This window comes from Trachypithecus francoisi, unplaced genomic scaffold (assembly GCF_009764315.1).
Source record: "Trachypithecus francoisi isolate TF-2019V2 unplaced genomic scaffold, Tfra_2.0 Lachesis_group3, whole genome shotgun sequence".
NCBI classification, from domain to species: Eukaryota; Metazoa; Chordata; class Mammalia; order Primates; family Cercopithecidae; genus Trachypithecus; species Trachypithecus francoisi.
In genome coordinates, this window is record NW_022681468.1 from 103717490 (window position 1) to 103743124 (window position 25635).

The following is a 25635-nucleotide window of genomic DNA, read 5'->3' on the forward strand; positions in this document are numbered from 1 at the left end:
TGTTCCATTTATAATATCTAAATCTTAGAAAATCCCTTTCTCTAACCACAGCCTACTTACCTTCTACCTCTCCCACTCTCAGCTTCCACAGGAATGCGCTTTTGTCGTCACTACTGCCTTCAGGTACTAACCTTTCAATCTCCCAATTCATGCCCCTGGGGACTTCTGTTGCTTCCTCATCCCTCTAGATACTAAAGATCAGTCATTGCAATTATTTTTCCACTGACTTCCATGAATATCTGTTGCTACTGACGCTCTTCCAAACTCATTTCACCTCCAGGTCTGGCTAAGTCCCATCATCCATTCATTTAGCAAGTATGTATGTGCCAGGCACTATTTAAGGTGCTGGTGACACAAACCAAAATCCCTGTTCTGTTGAACAAGGGGGACAACAGCAATCAAGATAAATAAGTAAAACACCCAGAAGATGCAAGTGCTATGGAGATTAAAGCAGGATTGAAGGTTGCGATTTTAAATGTGGTGGATCAAAGGAGGCCTCATTAATGTGACATTTCAGAAAATACATTTCATGCTCTGTGTTACCACTATATAAAACCTTTACTGGGTCCACCAGTAAAATCTGGCAAAACTCTATGCATAAGAATGTTTACTGCAACTTTTGGCATAACTTCATTAAAAACTGGAAGCAACCTAACCAGTCAGTTACTGGAGGGGAACATCACACACCCGGGCCTGTCGGAGGGTCAGGGGCTAGGGAAGGGAGAGCATTAGGAGAAACACCTAACATAGTGTTTCAATTGGTAAATTGAAGAAGAGATCTATAGACTATTATGTAGCCATTAAAAATAACTGAAATAACCAGTCAGTTACTGCAGCGCTAATTGGTAAATTAAAGAACAGATCTATAGGCTATTATGTAGCCATTAAAAATAACTGAAATAAAAGTTCAATAACATTGAAATCTACAAAGTTCTGTGAACCAGCAAAATAAAAAGTAAAAAAAATGTACATAAGTCTCGGCCGTAAAACACACAAATATAAAAAGTATCAGGGTGGTTGAGATATACATTTTACTAATATTTTTAATAATTGCTTCAAAAGTCCCACTCAGCCAGGCCTCATTGCTGCTCAGTAATCCTTTTACTCACCTGTATACTAATCTTCCCCCGCTGGGACTGTTTAAAGTCTATATACTTTCATCTAATGCCAAACATTAACTTTGCCTACCTCATTCTCAAAAGACCTTTTCTCCTTTCTTAGTGATAAGCCTGAGACCATCTAATGTAAACCAAAACAACCATCATTACAAAAAAAAAACAAACCACACACACAATGCATTTCCCCATCCTCTCCAACTTCAGGATAACCACCTTCCAGACAAAAGTTTTGCTCTGTTTCCTCCTGCCCTCCTTGGGTCCCTGCTTCAGTAAATCATCCCCTGGCTGCCTACGGTTTTCCACCCACTTCTGGACTAGTTCCTTCCCAACTCCAGCAGTAGCAATTCTTATTCAACCCTGTCCATCAGTTCTCACCCAAGGAATATGGCCCCCAGGGAACATTTGACAATATCTGGAGACATCTTTGGTTGTCATAACTCAGTAGGAGTTGTAGGGGGGGTCCTACAATGCACAGGACTGCTCCCTACAACAAAGAATTATCAGGTCCAAACTCGGTAGTGCTAGAGTCGACGAACCCAATGAACCCAATGAACCATGTTCTGTCTTCCTCTTCCTCTTTCCTTCAAAGGAGGTAGACCTCCTTTCCAGTCATTTCAACTTTTTTTGTTTTTTTTTTTTTGAGACGGAGTCTCACTCTGCCACCCAGGCTGGAGTGCAGTGGCCGGATCTCAGCTCACTGCAAGCTCCGCCTCCCGGGTTTACACCATTCTCCTGCCTCAGCCCCCCAAGTAGCTGGGACTACAGGCGCCCACCACCTCGCCCGGCTAGTTTTTTGTATTTTTTAGTAGAGACGGGGTTTCACCATGTTAGCCAGGATGGTCTCGATCTCCTGACCTCGTGATCCGCCCGTCTCGGCCTCCCAAAGTGCTGGGATTACAGGCTTGAGCCACCGCGCCCGGCCTCATTTCAACATTTTAAGGCTTTGTGATCTGGTTCCTACGCACTTTGGTTTTTATTTTTTGAGATGGAGTCTCATTCTGTCATCCAGGCCGAAGTGGAATGGTGCGATCCGGGCTCACCACAACCTCTGTCTCCCGGGTTCAAGAGATTCTCCTGGCTCAGCCTCCCGAGTAGCTGGGATTACAGGGTATGCACCACCACACTTGGCTAATGTTTGTATTTTTAGTACAGACGGGGTTTCGCCATGTTGGCCAGGCTGGTCTTGAACTCCTGACCTCAGGTGATCCATCCTCCTCTACTTCCTAAAGTTCTGGAATTACAGGCATCAGCCACCACACCCGGCCTCCTACTTACGCTGAACACTACTAAAACTTTGTGACAGGTTTCCGGTGATAAGTAAATCTCAAAATCCAGTGGCCTTTCTTTATCCCTGTCAACCCTGAGTTTTGCAGAATTTAAAAATGTTGATCTGGCTGGGTGTGGTGGCTCAAAGTTGTAATCCCAGCACTTTGGAAGGCCGAGGCAGGCGGATCACCTGAGGTCAGGAGATTGAGACCATCCTGGCTAACACTGTGAAACCCCGTCTCTACCAAAAAAATATAAAAAATTAGACGGGTGTGGTGGCATGCACCTGTAATCCCAGCAATTTGGGAGGCTGAGGCAGAAGAATCACTTGAACGCAGGAGGCGGAGGTTGCAGTGAGTTGAGATTGTGCCACTGCACTCCAGCCTGGGCGAAAGAGTGAGACTCCGCCTCAAACAAAAAAAAAAGTCAGTCATTTTCTTTTTTCTAATTACTCCGAACTAAAACTTTGTTTTAATGGTCTAGCCTCATCAACTAATATTAAAAGACCATTCAATGAAATGTTTACTGAACACCTATTAAGTGGTAGGCACTATGCTAGAGGTTAGAGCTACAAAGATATATGACATCTGCCTCAACATTAATGTCTCAACATTAATTACTGTTAGCCACAGTTTGGCCCCCTGAAGTTATTGTTACCTTCACAGATGCAAAAAAGCAGGAAAGAATGTATTAGGAATTTTACCGTTATATGTGTGGCACTATATTTATGCACTAAATATAGCATATTTCATCAAAATTAAGATGCTATTACTTGTAAAGCCATCATCATCTTATGTACTACTAAAGCAAAAAACTGTTGCAAATTAAATTATGATAAAACAGTATAACAGCATTGATCAAAATGTACCTGATTTCACAATTGGAAAGATGCACATTTGAAGACACTGTAACAGAGTATAAATAAAGTGAATTGTCTCTCTGAAGCACTGGTACTGATACTACAAACAGTTCACAGGAACCATTAGTACCAGCATCATCTGCTTCACAGTATGCTCTGTTTAACTTAATGTTACCGTGCACCAATGTTACCATGAACCTATGTTCCCAAAGCATGCAACCAATAGACAGCAAACACCTGTGAAAAAAGCAGTTCACAGGCTTTATACAGAGCTGCAAGGAACCTCAGGAGACCATGGCTTGGTACAATTTAATTTCTATTCTTTTTTGTGTGTGTGTGCGTGTGTTCTTTATTATTATTATTATACTTTAAGTTCTAGGGTACATGTGCATAACGTGCAGGTTTGTTACATATGTATACTTGTGCCATGTTGGTGTGCTGCACCCATCAACTCGTCAGCACCCATCAATTCATCATTTATATCATGTATAACTCCCCAATGCAATCCCTCCCCCCTCCCCCCTCCCCATGATAGGCCCCGGTGTGTGATGTTCCCTGTCCCGAGTCCAAGTGATCTCATTGTTCAGTTCCCACCTATGAGTGAGAACATGCGGTGTCTGGTTTTCTGTTCTTGTGATAGTTTGCTAAGAATGATGGTTTCCAGCTGCATCCATGTCCCTACAAAGGACGCAAACTCATCCTTTTTTATGGCTGCATAGTATTCCATGGTGTATATGTGCCACATTTTCTTAACCCAGTCTGTCACAGATGGACATTTGGGTTGATTCGAAGTCTTTGCTATTATGAATAGTGCCACAATAAACATACGTGTGCATGTGTCTTTGTAGTAGAGTAATTTATAATCCTTTGGGTATATACCCAGTAGTGGGATGGCTGGGTCATATGGTACATCTAGTTCTAGATCCTTGAGGAATCGCCATACTGTTTTCCATAATGGTTGAACTAGTTTACAATCCCACCAACAGTGTAAAAGTGTTCCTATTTCTCCACATCCTCTCCAACACCTGTTGTTTCCTGATTTTTTAATGATTGCCATTCTAACTGGTGTGAGATGGTATCTCATTGTGGTTTTGATTTGCATTTCTCTGATGGCGAGTGATGATGAGCATTTTTTCATGTGTCTGTTGGCTGTATGAATGTCTTCTTTTGAGAAATGTCTGTTCATATCCTTTGCCCACTTTTTGATGGGGTTGTTTGTTTTTTTCTTGTATATTTGTTTGAGTTCTTTGTAGATTCTGGATATCAGCCCTTTGTCAGATGAGTAGATTGCAAAAATTTTCTCCCATTCTGTAGGTTGCCTGTTCACTCTGATGGTAGTTTCTTTTGCTGTGCAGAAGCTCTTTAGTTTAATTAGATCCCATTTGTCAATTTTGGCTTTTGCTGCCGTTGCTTTTGATGTTTTAGACATGAAGTCCTTGCCCATGCCTATGTCCTGAATGGTACTACCTAGATTTTCTTCTAGGGTTTTTATGGTATTAGGTCTAACATTTAAGTCTCTAATCCATCTTGAATTAATCTTCGTATAAGGAGTAAGGAAAGGATCCAGTTTCAGCTTTCTACTTATGGCTAGCCAATTTTCCCAGCACCATTTATTAAATAGGGAATCCTTTCCCCATTTCTTGTTTGTCTCAGGTTTGTCAAAGATCAGATGGCTGTAGATGTGTGGTATTATTTCTGAGGACTCTGTTCTGTTCCATTGGTCTATATCTCTGTTTTGGTACCAGTACCATGCTGTTTTGGTTACTGTAGCCTTGTAGTATAGTTTGAAGTCAGGTAGCGTGACGCCTCCAGCTTTGTTTGTCCTTTTGACTTAGGATTGTCTTGGCAATGCGGGCTCTTTTTTGGTTCCATATGAACTTTAAAGCCGTTTTTTCCAATTCTGTGAAGAAATTCGTTGGTAGCTTGATGGGGATGGCATTGAATCTATAAATAACCTTGGGCAGTATGGCCATTTTCACGATATTGATTCTTCCTATCCATGAGCATGGTATGTTCTTCCATTTGTTTGTGTCCTCTTTGATTTCACTGAGCAGTGGTTTGTAGTTCTCCTTGAAGAGGTCCTTTACATCCCTTGTAAGTTGGATTCCTAGGTATTTTATTCTCTTTGAAGCAATTGTGAATGGAAGTTCATTCCTGATTTGGCTCTCTGTTTGTCTGTTACTGGTGTATAAGAATGCTTGTGATTTTTGCACATTAATTTTGTATCCTGAGACTTTGCTGAAGTTGCTTATCAGCTTACGGAGATTCTGGGCTGAGACAATGGGGTTTTCTAAATATACAATCATGTCATCTGCAAACAGGGACAATTTGACTTCTTCTTTTCCTAACTGAATACCCTTGATTTCTTTCTCTTGCCCGATTGTCCTAGCCAGAACTTCCAACACTATGTTAAATAGGAGTGGTGAGAGAGGGCATCCCTGTCTTGTGCCAGTTTTCAAAGGGAATTTTTCCAGTTTTTGCCCATTCAGTATGATATTAGCTGTGGGTTTGTCATAAATAGCTCTTATTATTTTGAGGTACGTTCCATCAATACCGAATTTATTGAGCGTTTTTAGCATGAAGGGCTGTTGAATTTTGTCAAAAGCCTTTTCTGCATCTATTGAGATAATCATGTGGTTCTTGTCTTTGGTTCTGTTTATATGCTGGATTACATTTATTGATTTGCGAATGTTGAACCAGCCTTGCATCCCAGGGATGAAGCCCACTTGATCATGGTGGATAAGCTTTTTGATGTGCTGCTGAATCCGGTTTGCCAGTATTTTATTGAGGATTTTTGCACTGATGTTTTTCAGGGATATTGGTCTAAAATTCTCTTTTTTTGTTGTGTCTCTGCCAGGCTTTGGTATCAGGATGATGTTGGCCTCATAAAATGAGTTAGGGAGGATTCCCTCTTTTTCTATTGATTGGAATAGTTTCAGAAGGAATGGTACCAGCTCCTCCTTCTGCCTCTGGTAGAATTCAGCTGTGAATCCATCTGGTCCTGGACTTTTTTTGGTGGGTAGGATATTGATTGTTGCCTCAATTTCAGAGCCTGCTATTGGTCTATTCAGGGATTCAACTTCTTCCTGGTTTAGTCTTGGGAGAGTGTAAGTGTCCAGGAAATTATCCATTTCTTCTAGATTTCTAGTTGATTTGCATAGAGGTGTTTATAGTATTCTCTGATGGTAGTTTGTATTTCTGTGGGGTCGGTGGTGATATCCCCTTTATCATTTTTTATTGCATCTATTTGATTCCTCTCTCTTTTCTTCTTTATTAGTCTTGCTAGTGGTCTGTCAATTTTGTTGATCTTTTCAAAAAACCAACTCCTGGATTCATTGATTTTTTGGAGGGTTTTTTGTGTCTCTATCTCCTTCAGTTCTTCTCTGATCTTAGTCATTTCTTGCCTTCTGCTAGCTTTTGAATGTGTTTGCTCTTGCCTCTCTAGTTCTTTTAATTGTGATGTTAGAGTGTCAATTTTAGATCTTTCCTGCTTTCTCTTGTGGGCATTTAGTGCTATAAATTTCCCTCTACACACTGCTTTAAATGTGTCCCAGCAATTCTGGTATGTTGTATCTTTGTTCTTATTGGTTTCAAAGAACATCTTTATTTCTGCCTTCATTTCGTTATAGTCATTCAGGAGCAGGTTGTTCAGTTTCCATGTAGTTGAGCGGTTTTGATTGAGTTTCTTAGTCCTGAGTTCTAGTTTGATTACACTGTGGTCTGAGAGACAGTTTGTTATAATTTCTGTTCTTTTACATTTGCTGAGGAGTGCTTTACTTCCAATTATGTGGTCGATTTTGGAATAAGTGCGATGTGGTGCTGAGAAGAATGTATATTCTGTTGATTTGGGGTGGAGAGTTCTATAGATGTCTACTAGGTCCGCTTGGTGCAGAGATGAGTTCAACTCCTGGATATCCTTGTTAACTTTCTGTCTCGTTGATCTGTCTAATGTTGACAGTGGAGTGTTGAAGTCTCCCATTATTATTGTATGGGAGTCTAAGTCTCTTTGTAAGTCTCTAAGGACTTGCTTTATGAATTTGGGTGCTCCTGTATTGGGTGCATATATATTTAGGAGACTTAGCTCTTCCTGTTGAATTGATCCCTTTACCATTATGTAATGGCCTTCTTTGTCTCTTTGGATCTTTGATGGTTTAAAGTCTGTTTTATCAGAGACTAGGATTGCAACCCCTGCTTTTTTTTGTTCTCCATTTGCTTGGTAGATCTTCCTCCATCCCTTTATTTTGAGCCTATGTATGTCTCTGCATGTGAGATGGGTCTCCTGAATACAGCAGACTGATGGGTCTTGACTCTTTATCCAGTTTGCCAGTCTGGTCTGTGTCTTTTAATTGGAGCATTTAGTCCATTAACATTTAAGGTTAATATTGTTAGGTGTGAACTTGATCCTACCATTATGATATTAACTGGTTATTTTGCTCGTTAGTTGATGCAGTTTCTTCCTAGCCTCGATGGTCTTTACATTTTGGCATGTTTTTGCAATGGCTGGTACCGGTTGTTCCTTTCCATGTTTAGGGCTTCCTTCAGGGTCTCTTGTAAGGCAGGCCTGGTGGTGACAAAATCTCTAAGCATTTGCTTATCTGTAAAGGATTTTATTTCTCCTTCACTTATGAAACTTGGTTTGGCTGGATATGAAATTCTGGGTTTAAAATTCTTTTCTTTAAGAATGTTGAATATTGGCCCCCACTCTCTTCTGGCTTGTAGAGTTTCTGCCGAGAGATCTGCTGTTAGTCTGATGGGCTTCCCTTTGTGGGTAACCCGACCTTTCTCTCTGGCTGCCCTTAAGATTCTTTCCTTCATTTCAACTTTGGTGAATCTGGCAATTATGTGTCTTGGAGCTGCTCTTCTGGAGGAGTATCTTTGTGGCGTTCTCTGTATTTCCTGAATTTGAATGTTGGCCTGCCCTACTAGGTTGGGGAAGTTCTCCTGGATGATATCCTGAAGAGTGTTTTCCAACTTGGTTCCGTTTTCCCCCTCACTTTCAGGCACCCCAACAATCAGACGTAGATTTGGTCTTTTTACATAATCTCATACTTCTTGCAGGCTTTGTTCATTACTTTTTCTTCTTTTTTCTTTTGGTTTCTCTTCTCGCTTCATTTCACTCATTTGATCCTCAATCGCTGATACTCTTTCTTCCAGTTGATCAAGTCAGTTACTGAAGCTTGTGCATTTGTCACGTATTTCTCGTGTCATGGTTTTGATCTCTGTCATTTCGTTTATGACCTTCTCTGCATTAATTAGTCTAGCTGTCAATTCTTCCACTCTTTTTTCAAGATTTTTAGTTTCTTTGCGCTGGGTACGTAATTCCTCCTTTAGCTCTGAGAAGTTTGATGGACTGAGGCCTTCTTCTCTCATCTCATCAAAGTCATTCTCTGACCAGCTTTGATCTGTTGCTGGCGATGGGCTGCGCTCCTTTGCAGGGGGAGATGCACTCTTATTTTTTGAATTTCCAGCTTTTCTGCCCTGCTTCTTCCCCATCTTTGTGGTTTTATCTGCCTCTGGTCTTTCATGATGGTGACGTACTGATGGGGTTTTGGTATAGGTGTCCTTCCTGTTTGATAGTTTTCCTTCTAGCAGTCAGGACTCTCAGCTGTAGTTCTGCTGGAGATTGCTTGAGGTCCACTCCAGACCCTGTTTGCCTGGGTATCAGCAGCAGAGGTTGCAGAAGATAGAATATTGCTGAACAGCGAGTGTACCTGTCTGATTCTTACTTTGGAAGCTTCCTCTCAGGGGTGTACTCCACCCTGTGAGGTGTGGGGTGTCAGACTGCCCCTAGTGGGGGATGTCTCCCAGTTAGGCTACTCAGGGGTCAGGGACCCACTTGAGCAGGCAGTCTGTCCCTTCTCAGATCTCAGCCTCCGTGTTGGGAGATCCACTGCTCTCTTCAAAGCTGTCAGACAGAGTCGTTTGCATCTGCAAAGGTTTCTGCTGCTTTTGTTGTTGTTGTTGTTAACTGTGCCCTGTCCCCAGAGGTGGAGTCTACAGAGACAGGCAGGTTTCCTTGAGCTGCTGTGAGCTCCGCTCAGTTCGAGCTTCCCAGCGGCTTTGTTTACCTACTTAAGCCTCAGCAATGGCGGGCGCCCCTCCCCCAGCCTCGCTGCTGCCTTGCCGTTAGATCGCAGACTGCTGTGTTAGCAATGAGGGAGGCTCCGTGGGCGTGGGACCCTCCCGGCCAGGTGTGGGATATATTCTCCTGGTGTGCCCGTTTGCTTAAAGCGCAGTATTGGGGTGGGAGTTACCCGATTTTCCAGGTGTTGTGTGTCTCAGTTCCCCTGGCTAGGAAAAGGGATTCCCTTCCCCCTTGCGCTTCCCAGGTGAGGCGATGCCTCGCCCTGCTTCAGCTCTCGCTGGTCGGGCTGCAGCAACTGACCAGCACTGATTGTCCGGCACTCCCTAGTGAGATGACCCCAGTACCTCAGTTGAAAATGCAGAAATCACCGGTCTTCTGTGTCGCTCGCACTGGGAGTTGGAGACTAGAGCTGTTCCTATTCAGCCATCTTGCTCTGCCCCCCGGTACAATTTCACAAATACAACTAAGACACTAGTTTTCAAACTTTTAAGTAGCTGTATGTTTTCAGATAAAATCTTATGCAGAAATAGAGTGGCTATGTGTGACAGGGCCAGTAGAGGGAAGGCAAGGCAAAGCCCTGCTCTCTCTCTGTCCACCCTCCTTCTTAGGTGAACTGTGAGGTCCATACCTAGAACCCTAGGTGTATCTGAATGCTCTATAATTCTAGCACAGATTTTCTTTATGTACAACTACCACATTTCCATTTTAAATCCATCTTCCGCATTCAGTCTCCTTTAGATTTGTAAAATAACTACTCAACATTCTCTTAATTGGAAGCCCTTCCTACGTCTACAGTTGGTAATTAAGTTGTCCATCAGCCTTGTGTTTCTGCCATAAAGAGGACTATGGCTGGGTATCTAAAATTTACCTTGAAAAATGTGAACAAAGATTATACTGTCACCACATCAGGTCTTGCAGGACAGGAAAGCATAACCACAAATGTACTAGAAATTCTGGTTGTTTCAGTTGGTGAATTAAGAGGCACCATAGCCTCAGCTGACACTTTAAAAAACAAAGACAAAAAACAAGTGAAAGAAAGATCTGTAGACAAAGGAATGTAAATACTGCAGGAAGGTCTATAGAGATTTCTACTGCCTTCTGCTTTATTTTTTAATTCCAATAAGGAAACTATCACCCTGAAGAAAAGAAATGGTACTTTACCACCAACTGTGGCAATTATGCAGTACAGGCATTATTTCATTACCACTACATCAGATAGTGTTAAAGTCTCTTAGATCTTCACATTCAACCAGATTTCAAAACAGACTTTCAGATATGAAAGGCTGACAATATGATTACCTTGAAATTTTCAATCTTCTTGTCATGAGGTAATTAATATTGTTTTTAAACATCCTTAGGAGCCCTGAATTTTATCTAGTTTCCAGCACACTTCCAGGAGCAGTGTCTACCTTGTGAGCTCAGCAAGACTTGCTGAACTGCACCGTTTAACAATCTTACTCATCTGTAAGCCCCACTGAGAACCAGGACCATGTATCTCCCGACCCGCTGATTTCCACTACTCAGCACAATCTCTTGACATACGTAGGTACTCAAGTATTTGTTGGGATTTCACTCCAGGGTGGAAGAGTACAAATATTCTTCTGTTTTACTCACAATGTTTAAGATGGTTTGAGATCATCACTCTCTGAAGAGACAGATAATCTAAGGAACTAACTCTAGTACAACCCAATGTTAGTGGCAGTAATGGCCCAAAAGGCACAGGTGGCAAAGGAGACAGACTAAAGCATAACAACTAAATCCAGTGTGTGATCCAGGTCAGGAGGAAAAATACCTAAAAGAATACTATTAAGCAGATAGTGAAAAGTAGAATATAAACTACTATATATTAGATTATTGTATTAATGATAAATTACTAATTTTGATAAATGCGCTGTTACTGTATTTAGTGACTATCCTTGTTCTTAGGAAATACATGCTGAAATATTTAGGAACAGAAGGTCACAATTCTGCAATTTACTCTCAAAGACGTCAGTAAAATTCTATATATGTATATATACGCACACACAGATAAAGCAAATGTAACCAAATGTTAACAACTGGAGAATTTGGATGAAGGGTATATAGGAGTTCATTGTATTTTTCTTGTATCTTTTCTGAGTTCAAAATTTTTCAAAATACAGAGTTAAATGCAAAACATTATTTTAATAAAGGCAGAGGTGACAATTCCTTCACTCTTCTGTGATTATAATTTACTTAAGATAGGGAAGAAACTAATATTATCTGAGTATCTACTTAAACAGATACTGACAGAAATTTTTAAGTATACTAATTTAATCCTCTTATCAGTCCTTCAAAGTAGTCGTATTCCAGTTTCAGAGATGAGGAAATTGGGACCAGAAATATTAACATACTTGGTCAAGGTATACTACATACATTAGCAATTTGATAAACCTCACTTCAAAATCAAACTTTACCACTTACAAGAAATGAGAACTTGAGCTAAATATTTAACCCCTTTGAGCATGCATCTTGACCTATAAAAACTTTTAACAGTCCTTTTAAAAGGTTGCTGTGAAAAAGCAAAGAAAGTTGTTGTGGAAATTAATGAGGACTACATAAATTATTTAACAATGCCCGGCACACAGTAGGCAGTCAATAAGTATTAGCACCCTCTTACTCAGCACATTGCTAACAAGTAATGGATTTGAATCCAGGTTGGGCTGCTCCCAAAGCCTGTGCCCTCCCCCTTATATAATGCTGCACTGCTTTAAGAGGAAAGGGTTGGTCTTTATAGGAACACTTCATGTGGTGCCCACAGGAGGAAGTATTCACGGTAATTTGAAGGCAACAAGGAGCAAAGAGGCCTTTAAGAGAAATTTTTTTTTACGAGTCAAAGGAACGTTCTCTCCAAGTAGAACACTTTTCAACACACATTCTCTGATAAAAAGTTCCAAAGTCCACCATCTGCTACATTGATCAACAGAATGGTGTGAGCGTTGAAGAGACTGACAAAATGTTGGACAAACTGCCTAGACCAAATTCTCATTCTCTGTGTAAAAAAAAAAAAGCACATTCTACTCAAATGAAGGACAAATATTGATTCTGACAGGCTGGAAAATGGCATGCCCACATTGCTCACCATATTGTTCACAAAATTGACAACAATCTACCTTTTCCTACGAGGAAACTACAAATTTATCTAATTATGTTCAAGTGAGACTTCCCTAGAGGCTAAATCACAGTGTGGTATGGGAAAAGTACAGGTGCTGAAGTCTGAGTAGAATCCCATTTATACCACAGTCTGATCTAAGACAAATTATTTTGCTTCTATGAGCCAGAGTTTTTTCATCTGTTTAAAGAAAAGTGGGGGCCAGGCGCAGTGGCTCACACCTGTAATCCCACCACTTTGGGAGGCCAAAGCAGGTGGATCACCTGAGGTCAGGAGTTCGAGACCAGCCTGGCCAATATGGTGAACACCTGTCTCTACCAAAAATACAAAACACACACACACAAAAAAAAACCTGTTGGGTGTGGTGGTGCACGCCTGTAACCCCAGCTACTCAGGAGGCTGAGGCAGGAGAATCGCTTGAATACAGGGGGCAGAGGTTGCAGTGAGCCCAGATCACGCCACTGTACTCCGGCCTGGGCAACAAGAGTAAAACTCAGTCTCAAAAAAAAAAAAAAATAGAAAGAAAGAAAGAAAAGGAAAGTGGGAATAACAGCAGTTTTCTTACAGAGGCTCAAGGAGTAAGATATAAGGACAGAGATATAGATTCTTTTTTTTTTTTTTTTTGAGATGCAGTCTCTGTCACCCAAGATGGAGTGCAGTGGCACGATCTCGGCTCACTGCAACCACCACCTTCCAGGTACAAGCGATTTTCCCGCCTCAGCCTCCCAAGTAGCTGGGATTGCAGGTGCCTGTCACCACCCCCGGCTAATTTTTGTATTTTTAGTAGAGACGGGGTTTCGTCATGTTGGCCAGACTGGTCTCAAACTCCTGACCTCAGGTGATCCGCCCGCCTCAGCCTCCCAAACTGCTGGGATTACAGGCAGGAGCCACCGCGCACAGCCAAGATATATTCTTAATATGCATACTACTAGTAAGTACTCATTAAAAATACTGGTTTCTATTTCCACAACATAACCACTTCCTTTTATTGTTAATATTTATCAACTGCTTAACAAAGTATCAGATATTGAACTGTGCATTTGGTACATATCATCTCATTTACTCTCGTAATCATTCTGTGAAGGAGAATATTATTACCGTAATTTGCAGGTCAGGAAACTGAAGTTGTGAGAAATGTAGTAACTAAGTAATGGAGTCAGCCAGCATTTGGGTCAACAACTAAATCACCACACATACCCACCTCTGCTGCCTATTTTGTAGCAGAGAATGCAGACAGATGAAACAAAAAATATATATAAATTTTAAAAATACACATTGAGACTAGTATGCGAGTTCTAGATCACTGTGCACTATGGATATAGGTACAGCAGTTAGTAGTCCATGGTGTCTATGGTCATTTTTCTCTTGTTTTTTATCCTGAGGGGCTACTTCACTCCCTTTCTCAATGAGTCCATAACTTCTGGAATACTATGTTACTTCAATAGCCAAAGTTGTATTCTTTTAGTTCTACCTTACTGTGCTCTTTCAAGATCTTGAAAAAGTGATTTTCTGCATACTGCCACTACATTAGTTATACATGCATCAATATCTAATATACCAACATTCACAAGATTAGTAAAAATTAAAGTTAAGTTGATTTTCTACTAGACAGACGTATATATTTATTGATATGATCAAGGTATTTAGTTGATTCCTCTTACTGAATCAGATTTAAGCCACCAACCTGATTCAACAAATAACTCTAAGGAATCAATTTTCAGATGCAATGTTAAGCTCAGTCTCATTAAAGTAACCTTTTAACCTTGGCTGCACTTTGAAAGCCCGGAGAGCTTTTAAAAATCCTTATGTCCAGAGGCTGGGCATGGTGGCTCATGCCTGTAATCCCAGCACTTTGGCAGGCCAAGGCAGGTGGATCACCTGAGGTCAGGAGTTCGAGACCAGTCTGGCCAATGTGGTGAAACCCTGTCTCTACTAAAAATACAAAAATTAGTTGGGCGTGGTGGTAGGCGCCTGTAATCCCAGCTACTTGGGGGGCTGAGGCAGGAGAATCACTTGAACCCAGGAGGCAGAGGTTGCAGTGAGCCAAGATCGCGCCACTGCACTCCAGCCTGGGCAATGAGTAAAAACTCCGTCTTAAAAAAAAAAAAAAAAAAAATCCTTATGTCCAGATGACATATCACATCTATCAAATCAAAATCCCTAGAGGTGGTCCTCAGGCATGAGTGTTTTTTAAAGCTCCCGTAGAGACTTTAATGTGCAGCCAAGGTTGTAAAACACTGCATTAAAGCAACCTATGGTGGTAGTTATCTAAAAAAGAAAAGCAGAGCTAATACTGGCCACATTGCAATGAATATGGGAGTTGCAAACATCATTTCCTTTGACCTAATTATACAATTCCTTGAAATTTAGCCTAAGGAAATAATTTAACAGTAGCAAAAAATCAGTAGGTGAAAGATAAGGCTCACTCCAGTACTCATTAGTTTTAATTTTTTAAAAAATCAGAAATTAATATTCAATATTAGTTGAATAATTTAAATACTCATAATAAACAAGAGGGCCTCAAGAATACTTATAAAGACTACAGAAATAGAAAATATGACAAAGTGAAACTATCAGACTACAAAACGGAGGATGAGCTGCAACTGTTATTAAAAATTCTATAATGTAGGAGGTAATATCTGATAATGAAATATACCTGTCTTATGGAGGTGGCCTCTTACGGAGGTGGCCTCATGAATATTATTATGAACAACTTAATTATTAAAAATAAATAAATAGGCTGGGTGCAGTGACTCACACCTGTGTTCCCAGCACTTTAGGAGGCTGAGGTGGGAAGATTGCTTGAGGCCAAGAGTTCGAGACCAGCCTGGGCAAAACAGAAAGACCACCTCCACTCTCTCCAAAAAAAAAAATATTAGCCAGGTCTGGTGGTGCACACCTGTAGTCCTAGCTACTTGGGAGGCTGAGGTGAATAGTCAAGGCTGCAGTGAGCTATGGTTTCACCACAGCACTCTAGACTAGGTGACAGGCAAGCAAGAGGGAGAATTAATTGATTATTTTATTTTTACTTTTTTTTTTGAGATGGAGACAGCAGGTATCACAGGAGCTCCTTGAAACAAACACAGGAGAAATAAACCATGACGCAGACATCTGAGCTTAGGCTCCAATGCAGTTATATTTAGTTCACACTAGACTAACACCAACATCAAATAGATCCTCACCTAAGAAACAATCCCAGATAATCTTTATTCACTAGGTAATGTACTTTCTCTTTTCCAACCTTCTCACTCCCCAGATGACTCAGAGCATCTAAGTGATTTTAAGTTATAAGTGGCATTAGATTCTCACAGGAGCGTGAACCCTATCCAGAACTGCATATGCGAGGGATCTAGGCTGTGCGCTCCTTACGTGAATCTAATGTTTGATGATCTGTCACTGTCTCCCATCACACCTTGATGGAACTGTTTAGTTGCAGGAAAACAAGCTCAGGGCTCCCACTAATTCTACATTATGGTGAGTTGTATAATTATTCCATTATATATTACAATGCAGTAATAACAGAAATAAAGGGCATTATAAATGTAATGTGCTTGAATCATTCCCTCAACCATCACGTCCCCTCCTCCCACAGGTCCATGAAAAAATTGTCTTCCACAAAACCAGTCCCTGGTGCCAAAAAAAAATAATTGGGGACCACTGAAAGAGATTTCTATTTAAATATTACTTAAATTTGTATTTATACACAAACTAGGTTGATCCATGTCAGAACTTGTGTGTCTTTGTCTATTCCATGACAGTGATTGGCTTACTAGCTACTTAACTGTCTTCTGTTTAACCAGTGCTTCATGCTACTTAGTGAGGCTGAGAAACACAGGCCCCTGAGAATTATTTTGAAAGTGAGAACATTACCCCTGTTGACCAAGATCAACAACAGTGGTAATGAGAACAGGAAAAAAGAGAACTGCTTACAAAATAAGCTGAAACTTGGAAAGAAGGATATAACTGAATAAAGTAATTTCAAACCGATGACAGAAAAGAAAGTCAAATTTCCAAGAAATGAGGGGGAGGGGACGGCAAAGGGAGGGAGAAGGAAGAGGGAGAGGAAAAGGAAGGGAGGAGTATACACTCATCTTTAAAACGTCAAAAAGTTTCTTTAGCTTTCTCGTGGGGCAAAAACACAAAACAAAATCAAACAGAAACCCTGTAGGATTACCAATTTAAATAACAGAACCAGGAGAGAAAGGAATGCACATCCACTTCTTTCAGTTTTATTCCTGAAGATCATGAGAAACTTAAATATGATAGAAAGATTAAGAACTAAATATGAACCCAAAGCTCCAGTGTAATGGTGAACGTTAAAAATCAGCTGATTAACAAGCTTCCAACTTAGTGGACAAGCGATGTGTTCTATACTTACAGAAACTGGTAACTGTAATCACAATGAAGTCATCACTCTGTAAACTAGCTTTTTCAGTTCAGAAAAAAAGATAAATTTTTGCTCATTTGTCTGAGCAGGACCCCCATCTTCAGGCATGAAGTTCACTTAACTATGTATGAGGTTATCATCACTAAAATTCAAGAAAAGAACCCATACTCAATAAGTCCAATAAGCTTCTAATGACCTTGAGTACTTTTATATAGCCCACTGACCTGATTCGGCACTTTTCGTAAGTTATAATTAAAGTTGATTATCCTACTTAAAAACAGTTACATTAATAAAATAGGTCCTCATAAAAAGATAATGTCTTTTATAATGACAAACTAGAGGTGACTTTTCTCATGTTTCTCCTGTAATTTGCTGCTTTTGCAGAAACATGTAACATTGATTTGCTCACTCTAATAATAGCACTGCATAATAAACAGGTAAGGTGGGTCAGAGAACTTCTCAAATTACTTATGAAAAATTAGATTTTTTAAAATTTTCCAATTCATCACTGAAGCAAAGATTCTAAAAATGAACTACTGGAAAAATGAAATTTAATGTGCACAGGTTCCAGGGAGAAAAGTTACTAGCAGAAGAGAGAAGCATAGCATAGATAGGAATATGGCATGGAGTATAAGCTATAGATCCATTGGACAAGGTTTCATTTTCTCCCAAAGGTAAACTTCATATAGGCCTGAGCAAAGCTGAAAACCAATTTAACAATAGCAGGAGTATTTTAAAAGTTCAGTCTCACCCAGGCTTTATTATTGTTGTTATTGTTATTAAAATCAAAAGCATCCAAATATCAGCTGAAACGGTCCTGCTACAAAGAGGTTTGTCAGGCCGGACACGGTGGCTCATGCCTGTAATCCCACAACTTTGGGAGTCCGAGGCGGGCGGATCACAAGGTCAGGAGATCAAGACCATCCTGGCTAACACGGTGAAACCCCGTCTCTACCAAAAATACAAAAAATTAGCCGGGCGTGGTGGCGGGCGCCTGTAGTCCCAGCTACTCAGGAGGCTGAGGCAGGAAAATGGCGTGAACCCAGGAGGTGGAGCTCGCAGTGAGCCAAGATCGCGCCACTGCACTCCAGCCTGGGCGACAGAGTGAGACTCTCTGTCTCAAAAAAAAAATCACACAAAGAGGTTCTGTCGCCCGGGCATGGTGTCTCACACCTATAATCCAGCTAATCCAGCATTTTAAGAGGCCGAGGCAAGTGAACCACTTGAGTCCAGGAGTTTGAGACCAGCCTGGGCAACATACAAGACCTCATCTCTACAAAAAATTTTCAAAAGTTAGCCGCGCATGGTGGTGCATGCCTGTAGTCTCAGCTACTGGGGAAGCTGAGGTAGGATGTCGAGGATACAGTAAGCCATGACTGGGCCACTGCACTCCAGCCTGGGCAACAGAATGAGACCTTATCTCAAAACAAACAAAAAAACACACAAAAACCCACACCCAACAAAAACAACAACAAAACAGGTTCTGTAATGTGTTGACATGATTTCCCTGAATCAAATGTGAAATATCAGGAACAAATCACAGTACATAACAAATACAATACGATTGTAGAGCTGTATTTAGTTTTTCAGAGCATTTTCATCATAAATATCATATTTAATCTTCCAAGTAACAAGGCCAAGGTTCTGCAGATAAATAGTGTTTAGGCAAGTCAACCAAGGCTTCACAGAACTAAGGGCTGAAATGAGGGCTAAAAAATAAATTTTAAAATTCATTCCAAGCAATCTACTCATTCTAAAGCAATTTAGTGTAGTAATTTATGCGAATTAATGAGCAGAAAGAAAAGATAAAAGCAAAGTATTTCTTTAGATCACATTTTAAAATGGCACTAAAAGGTATTCTACTGAACACTCATATCTTCAAACCATTTCAAATGCACATATTCTCTAAAAGGAAGTGTATATACAAAAATCCCAGAAGACATTTACAGTAAAAGTGTGTAGAGAATTTTTATTTACTCTGCATGTAGTCTAAAACGCAAATCCAAATCTTCATTTAAGGAAAATAAAATAGGTGCTTATGGTAGAAAATGTCCTTGACTGGAAACGGTGGCTTCTTCAGAAGAGCTTTCTGAGGAGGTGACCTAATAACTACCCTGAATGGTATGAAAGAGTTCATACCTAACTCAGCATGCAGAGTTAGGGAACAAGAACATCAGGCAATGTGTACCACAGGTGCAAAGATCCTGAGGTGGCAATGAGCTGGCCAGGGAGGTTAGAGCCACTGTAGCTGTGCAGAGAGAGCAATGCGAATGAGGAAAGTGTTATGAAGTGAGGTCTCAAGAGTTGTACCAGGTTCAGATTTCACAGAGCTTTGTGAGTCCTGGTAGGAGCTAGGATTTTATTCTTGGAGGGGTGAGAAAACATTGAAGGGAGGAACGCAAAAATGAAATAACGAAAGAAGGATGCTAATATTTACTACAGTCATGTGCTACTTAGCCATGTTTCAGTCTATGATAGACTATACATGGAATGATGGTCCCATAAGATTATAATGGAGATGGAAAATCCCTATCACCCAGTGATGTTACGGCTGTCATAATGTTGTAATGCACTACATATTTGCAGTGATACTAGTGAAAGCAAACCTACTGTGCTGCCAGTCATATAAGAGTACAGAACACAAAATTATGTACAGTACATATTTGATAATGATAATAAAACAATGTTGTTGGTTTATTACCTACTTTTAATCCTCACAAGAACTCTGAGGCAGGTATAAGTGTATTTCCATTCTGCATGTGTGGAAACTGAGACTTAATGGATAATTTCCCCAAGAATTGACTCACAGCTGTAAGTGAAACGGCCACAATTTGTACCCAGACCTAATTCTAAAACTTATGTGCCATATTCCACTATACACAAAGAAACTTACCTCTAAAAAAGTTTCAAACCACATTCAAATTATACTAACTGGATATCTGATGTAATATTTATCAGAAGCTAATAAAGTATATTAGGGTTTTCGTTATAAATTTTATAAAATCCATAGCAAGTTTTTCAACTGCAAAATAACACAAATTAGAGGTCATTTCCCAGAGATAAGGTTACAGCATTCAAACCGAGTGTCCACAGTTTATGCACATTATACAACAAAATTCAATAAGCCCAAGATGAGTTTCAACTAATTTTCTAGCATTCTACCTGACATGCAATTATCGACAACCAATCAACCTCTGCCTTCTTACCTTGCCTAGCATGCTGCAACTCAAGAAAACATTGGGGTTTTATGCTAACAGACATATAAAACCCAGTCAAATTAACTTAACTGCAGAAAAAAAAAAAAAAACACTTTTGGATCCTAAAAACACTAGTTCTTCAGGGAAGTTCAATGATGCTTCAGGTTGAGTTATAGTAAAAAGCCAGAGAAAATGTCAAGAGAATAAACAATGAAGATTTACAAAGCATCGGTCTGGAAGCTGATACTCACACATGGCTGCCCAAGCACCACGAATATCGCAAGCCCATCCTCTTTCAGTTTTGGCTTCATACTACAGCTTTAAAAGTAGAGGAAAGCAGCCTAGTCACCCCTCCTAAAGGCGTGTTTCGCTCCAAGTTTACTTCTGACAAGGAACTGCAGCATGTAGTTCCTTCTTTGAGGGCTATTGCATTATCTTCTCAAAACCACATCACCATAATAGTGCCAAACCTTAATGAGTTCTACAAAACCAACCACAGCTCTACTCAAATGGAGCTGGAGAGGCTAAATGCCAGAAAGAGGTAGGGGTTCAGGGACAGCTAATCCACCTCAAAATGATGTATCTTAGTTATGTGAAGGGAACTCACTGCTAGGCTAGTTATGGCCAGATATGCATTCATGCATACCCAGGGCCACGAGATATTTTAGCACTGAAACTTAGTTTTCCTCTCTTCCTTCCTTTTTTTGCTGGGGGGCAGGGAACATAGAACTGCCACTCTTGCCTTAATAATTAGCATAAGGAGAGTACAAAGAAAAAGAAGGCACATCCTTTGAGCAACTACTGTCTATGAGTACTTTGTTCTAAATTTTGTGCTTTTAAACAAAAAAAGTTTTATAAGGTAACGGTTAGAGCATAAGCTGGAAAGTCAGACAGAGTTGGTTTGATTCCTTACTCTGACCTTACCATCTTTGTGATCTTGGAATACTTAAATTTCTCTGCGCTTCAATTTCCTCATCTGTAAAGTGAAAATATTAAATTTGTCATGAGGATAAAATGAACATGAATGCAAAGTGTTAGCTGTCTGGCCACCCGAAATGATCGATATATTGTGACTGTGTGGTATACTAGAGGGCTGGTATAATTCTAATGAACCAAAAAAGGCAACTTCTGAGTATTAGACTTTAAAAAAAAAAAAAAAAAGTAAGGGAAACTTGCTTGTGGGGTAACTGTCAGGCAACTACCCCTACATCACCTACCACTATTTATCCTCCAAAAATCTGTGAGGAAAATGGCACTCGGTTTCCCCACTAGGTCAAGAGATAGTTACAATTGTGGGGTGAGGCTGACTAGAAAACAGTAAGTCAGAAACTGGTGGTGAAAAAGAGATGTCATATTCATATGAACCTGAAATATTTCCAATGAATTGTCCTTCTTCCTAGCTCTCCAAATAAAGAGATATCTAAACTCCTAAGAACATTATAAACACGTTCTTTAATCCTAACAGATCTATAAGGTACATATTTTTCCCTATTTTGTAGATGAAGAAACTGAGGCCTACAGAGATGTTAAACAATAGGGACACACCCAAGTTCAGCTTTGCCATTTTTAAGGCCAAAGAGATGGATGCCTACTGAACAAGGATTAAGTGATTACAGGGTTACCATCATTATCAGTGAGGCAGCACCACCAATACAAGAAATACTAGTAAAATAAGGAGTACTATGTAAGCATTCTCTACATAATTTAAAGCAGTAGTCCCCAGCCTTTTTGGCACCAAGGACCAGTTTCATGGAAGGCAATTTTTCCACAGATGGGGGTCGGGGTGAGGATGGAATGGTTTTGGGATGAAACTGTTCCACCTCAGATCATCAGGCATTAGATTCTCATAATGAGCATGCAACCTAGATCCCTCGCACATGCAGTTCACGATAGGGTTCCTGTTCCTTTGAGAATCTAATGCCACCCCTGACTAGACAGGAGGTGAGCTCAGGTGGTAATGCTCGATCGTCCGCCTGCCACTCACCTCTTGTTGTGCAACCTGGGTCCTAACAGTCCATGGACCAGTACCAGTCTGCAGCCCAGGTGTTGGGAATCCCTGATTTAAAGTACAAATCTCCTTATGTGCTTTTTATGCAGAAATTCTATTGGCCAGTGAAAGTGTACAATATGTACTATAAGAATAAAATGCTACAATAATCAGTGACTGTAAAAACTGTTAATGTCTTATGCAAAAACAACTAAAGAGCTTTCAAATGGACAGTTTGACAGTTAAAAAGAGTATTAAGAGACAGTGTACCGGCTAGATAACCTTAGGAAGAACATTTTATCTTTATTAAGCCAACAAATGTTTATCAAAATTTAAATGGTATAAAAATTACAGATGTTAGGCCAGGCACAGTGGCTCACGCCTGTAATTCCAGCACTTTGGGAGGCCAAGACAGGCGAATCACCTGAGGTCAGGAGTTCAAGACCAGCCTGGCTAATATGGTGAAATTCCGTTTCTACTAAAAATACAAAAAATTGTCTGGGCATGGTGGCAAGTGCCTGTAATCCCAGCTACTCGGGAGGCTGAGGCAGGAGAATCACTTGATTGCAGATATTCCATTTAGGCCATGGTCTTTCGAGGGTAAGTTCAACTTGAAAATCATTCACATAAGAATAAAATTCAGAGCAAAATGTCAACATTGCCATCTCCAAATTTTATAAGAAAAAATGGCCAAAATAATGTAAAAAACTATGATAAATCCATTCTGGCTACCACGGTGAAAAAACACACAAAAAAATTAGCTGGGCATGGTGGCACACGCCTGTAGCTCCAGCTACTCGGGAGGCTGAGGCAGGAGAATCACTTGAACCTGGGAGGCGGAGGTTGCAGTGAGCTGAGATTGCACCACTGCACTTCAGCCTGGGTGACAGAACGAGACTCTGTCAAAAAAAAAAAAAAAAGCCAAAAAACTATGATAAATCATCTTCAATCCAGATATAAATGTATTTTTTAAAAGTGTTAGGAAAAATATTAGGTACCTAAAATACATTTTGTTTTCACTAATGAAACAAAATAGGCTTTAGTAAGAATACTTAAGAATACTGCTCCTTATTTATGTCTATGGACACTAAAGATTTAAACAAAACCTTGTCAAAATGATTGTTACACAATAACCAACTTCAGCAGCTAAAAGATTTTTGTGATTTATTAAATCCAGAATCCTAACACAAAATTCCTTCTAGAACATTTTACTGAAAAACTTCCCTGAATTACAACTGTCTGTAGTTCAACGAGATATATTACCGATGTGCTAGGAGAAGTTGCATATGCTGTTTAATGAATCAAGAACAATCTAGAAGCTGGTAATGCTGAGAAACTGTTCTCCTACTATAAGGTTAAACTTTCAAAACAGAACAGGTAAATATTAATAAACATATAGGATTGGTTGTATTTTTTACTACCTCATATTTATTCTTGTATCCCATAACTTCATTCTATACTGGTGATATTCTGCGTCAGCCAAATATTGGTTTTAGCGAAACTCTTTGTTCAACACACCTAGTTTTTTTTCTTGTTTCTCTAATCACTTCCCTTGTTTCCCCAATCACTTCTATTTCTGCCAATAATAAATGCAGGTAAAATGTTGAAGTCATGCTTTCTATTGGTATGCCTTTAAGAAAACTTTAGAGTTGAGCAAGTAAAAATCATAGGTAGTTTTTAAAGAGTAGAAGATGCCATCAACTGATCCTTCATTTTCTCACACATGATTATCAAGCCCTATACTCCAGGTCTGTATTTTCTTCCACGTAGGCCTGGAGTGAAGTCAGAAACAAATCACATGCTGTTGCCATAGATAATTTGTTACCACAGATTAAGTAGTGTTATTTCACAACTCTGACCACTCTGAAGTCTAAATGTTATATGGTGACCAAGAACAAATACATACCTTGCTCAGTATGTATGTGTCATTCCGCAGGGAGAGAAAAGAAGTGTATGGAAACGCAAGATACTTGGAATGGCTTTGTGATTCCAACCAACTTTCAATTCCTATTCATCTTCTTAGAAAGCCCAAGGGAGTGTAAAAGTTCATGGGACTTGGAGTTACAATGTGGTTCAAATTATTCTTCCATCACTTAACAGCTGTGGCTATTATATTTCCTTGCACAATGGAGATAAAATGCCCACCTTCAAAGGGTTGGGGAGAGGATGAATATATGAGAATTTACACAAAACACCTAGCAACGAATACAATAAATTGCTCTATAAGTACAATATTATCTTCAGGAAGTACATTTCACAATTTTCTAGCATGTTGCCAGATACGCAATCCTGAGATTACTAGTTAAATAGTTTAAAAAATGCAAAATGTCAATATTCTTGAAGTCGCCCAGCTGAAAACTGAGGGGAAAAAAAAATGCACTGAGAACCAGAGTTATTAATCATCATAAATTAATTAGGTTAAAAGCCTGAGAAAGCTACCAAACATGCCTCCTCAAATAATTCTATGAATAAATCCGAATACAACCTAAAGACAGGCTGTGAAAACAGCGACTAACTATATGGCCTTGGACAAGCTGCTTTAGCCTACCTGAGGTTTGCTGAGAGGTTTTAAATGAAAACACACATAAAGCACCAAGGTAGTACTGTGCATAATACAAAGCAGGTATTCAATATTCAATAAATGTTAGTGTCCTCCCCCGTTCTCTAGTTTCCACTCAGTTCTACAACCTTATCTTTACCAAGACACAAAGACCTAGATCACACAGTGACAAAGGAGGTCAGATACGAAGGGATGGACAGACTGATGAATGTGACTTTGGCCAAATGTCAAGTTATCCCAAATTCTGCCTCTCTGGTTATTATTTTTAAGATAAGTCTGTATATTTGTTTCATCTTTTGCTTTACTATGCAAAAGCAAAGTCTCCAAACTTGTTTTGCACCAGATGGGCTACTGAGGACACACTTGTCAAGTACTTGAATCTAAAAGGGCAAAATTACTATGTTGGCAGAACATCTTGCTCAATAGCACTTGGTTCCATTGTGAAATATGTATTCTTGAGCAGTTAACTCTACCATCTAACCCTACACCTAGCTTTCAAGTGTAAGTGTCTTGTAAGAAGGACTTGAGAACTTACAGGCACAAACCCTTTGAGAGGGGCCAATAGTGCCTACTACAGTAAATCATGACTGAGTAACTAGTGCTTGTCAGGTTGGGTCTGTGTTCATCATTCACAGGTGTTCTCTCAATCTGGACAGATCAGTGGACTTTAGGTTCCATTACTTTGCAATCTTGTGAACCAAGACCTTGGGCAAGTCACTTTACCTCTCTGGCCTCAATTATAAAACAGAGATGGCCAGGTGCAGTGGCTCACATCTGTAATCCCAGCACTTTGGGAGGCCAAGGTGGGTGAATCACCTGGGGTCAGGAATTCGAGACAAGCCTTGCCAACATGGTGAAACCCCGTCTCTACTAAAAATTCAAAAATAAGCCAGGCATGGTGGCGTGCGCCTGTAATCCCAGCTACTCGGGAGGCTGAGGCAGGAGAATCGCTTGAACCTGGGAGGCAGAGGCTGTAGTGAGCCAGGATCACGCCACTGCACTCCAGCCTGGGTGACAGCGATAGTCAACCTCAATCAATCAATCAA

The 25635-nt window shown here is 40.1% G+C and overlaps 1 protein-coding gene across 14 annotated transcripts in view; it reads right to left on the minus strand.

The window, feature by feature from the left end:
* AKAP13 (A-kinase anchoring protein 13) overlaps positions 1-25635 on the minus strand; it is a 364057-nt gene that overhangs the window by 174526 nt on the left and 163896 nt on the right. The window contains exon 1 of one of the 14 annotated variants that reach the window (XM_033189130.1): positions 20294-20414. The exons of the other annotated variants lie outside the window; for them this stretch is intronic. Within the exon in view, the coding sequence (XP_033045021.1) occupies positions 20294-20331 (38 nt within the window). The 5' untranslated portion in view covers positions 20332-20414. Of the gene's footprint in view, positions 1-20293; positions 20415-25635 lie in introns of those variants that run through there. 14 annotated transcript variants of the gene reach the window in all.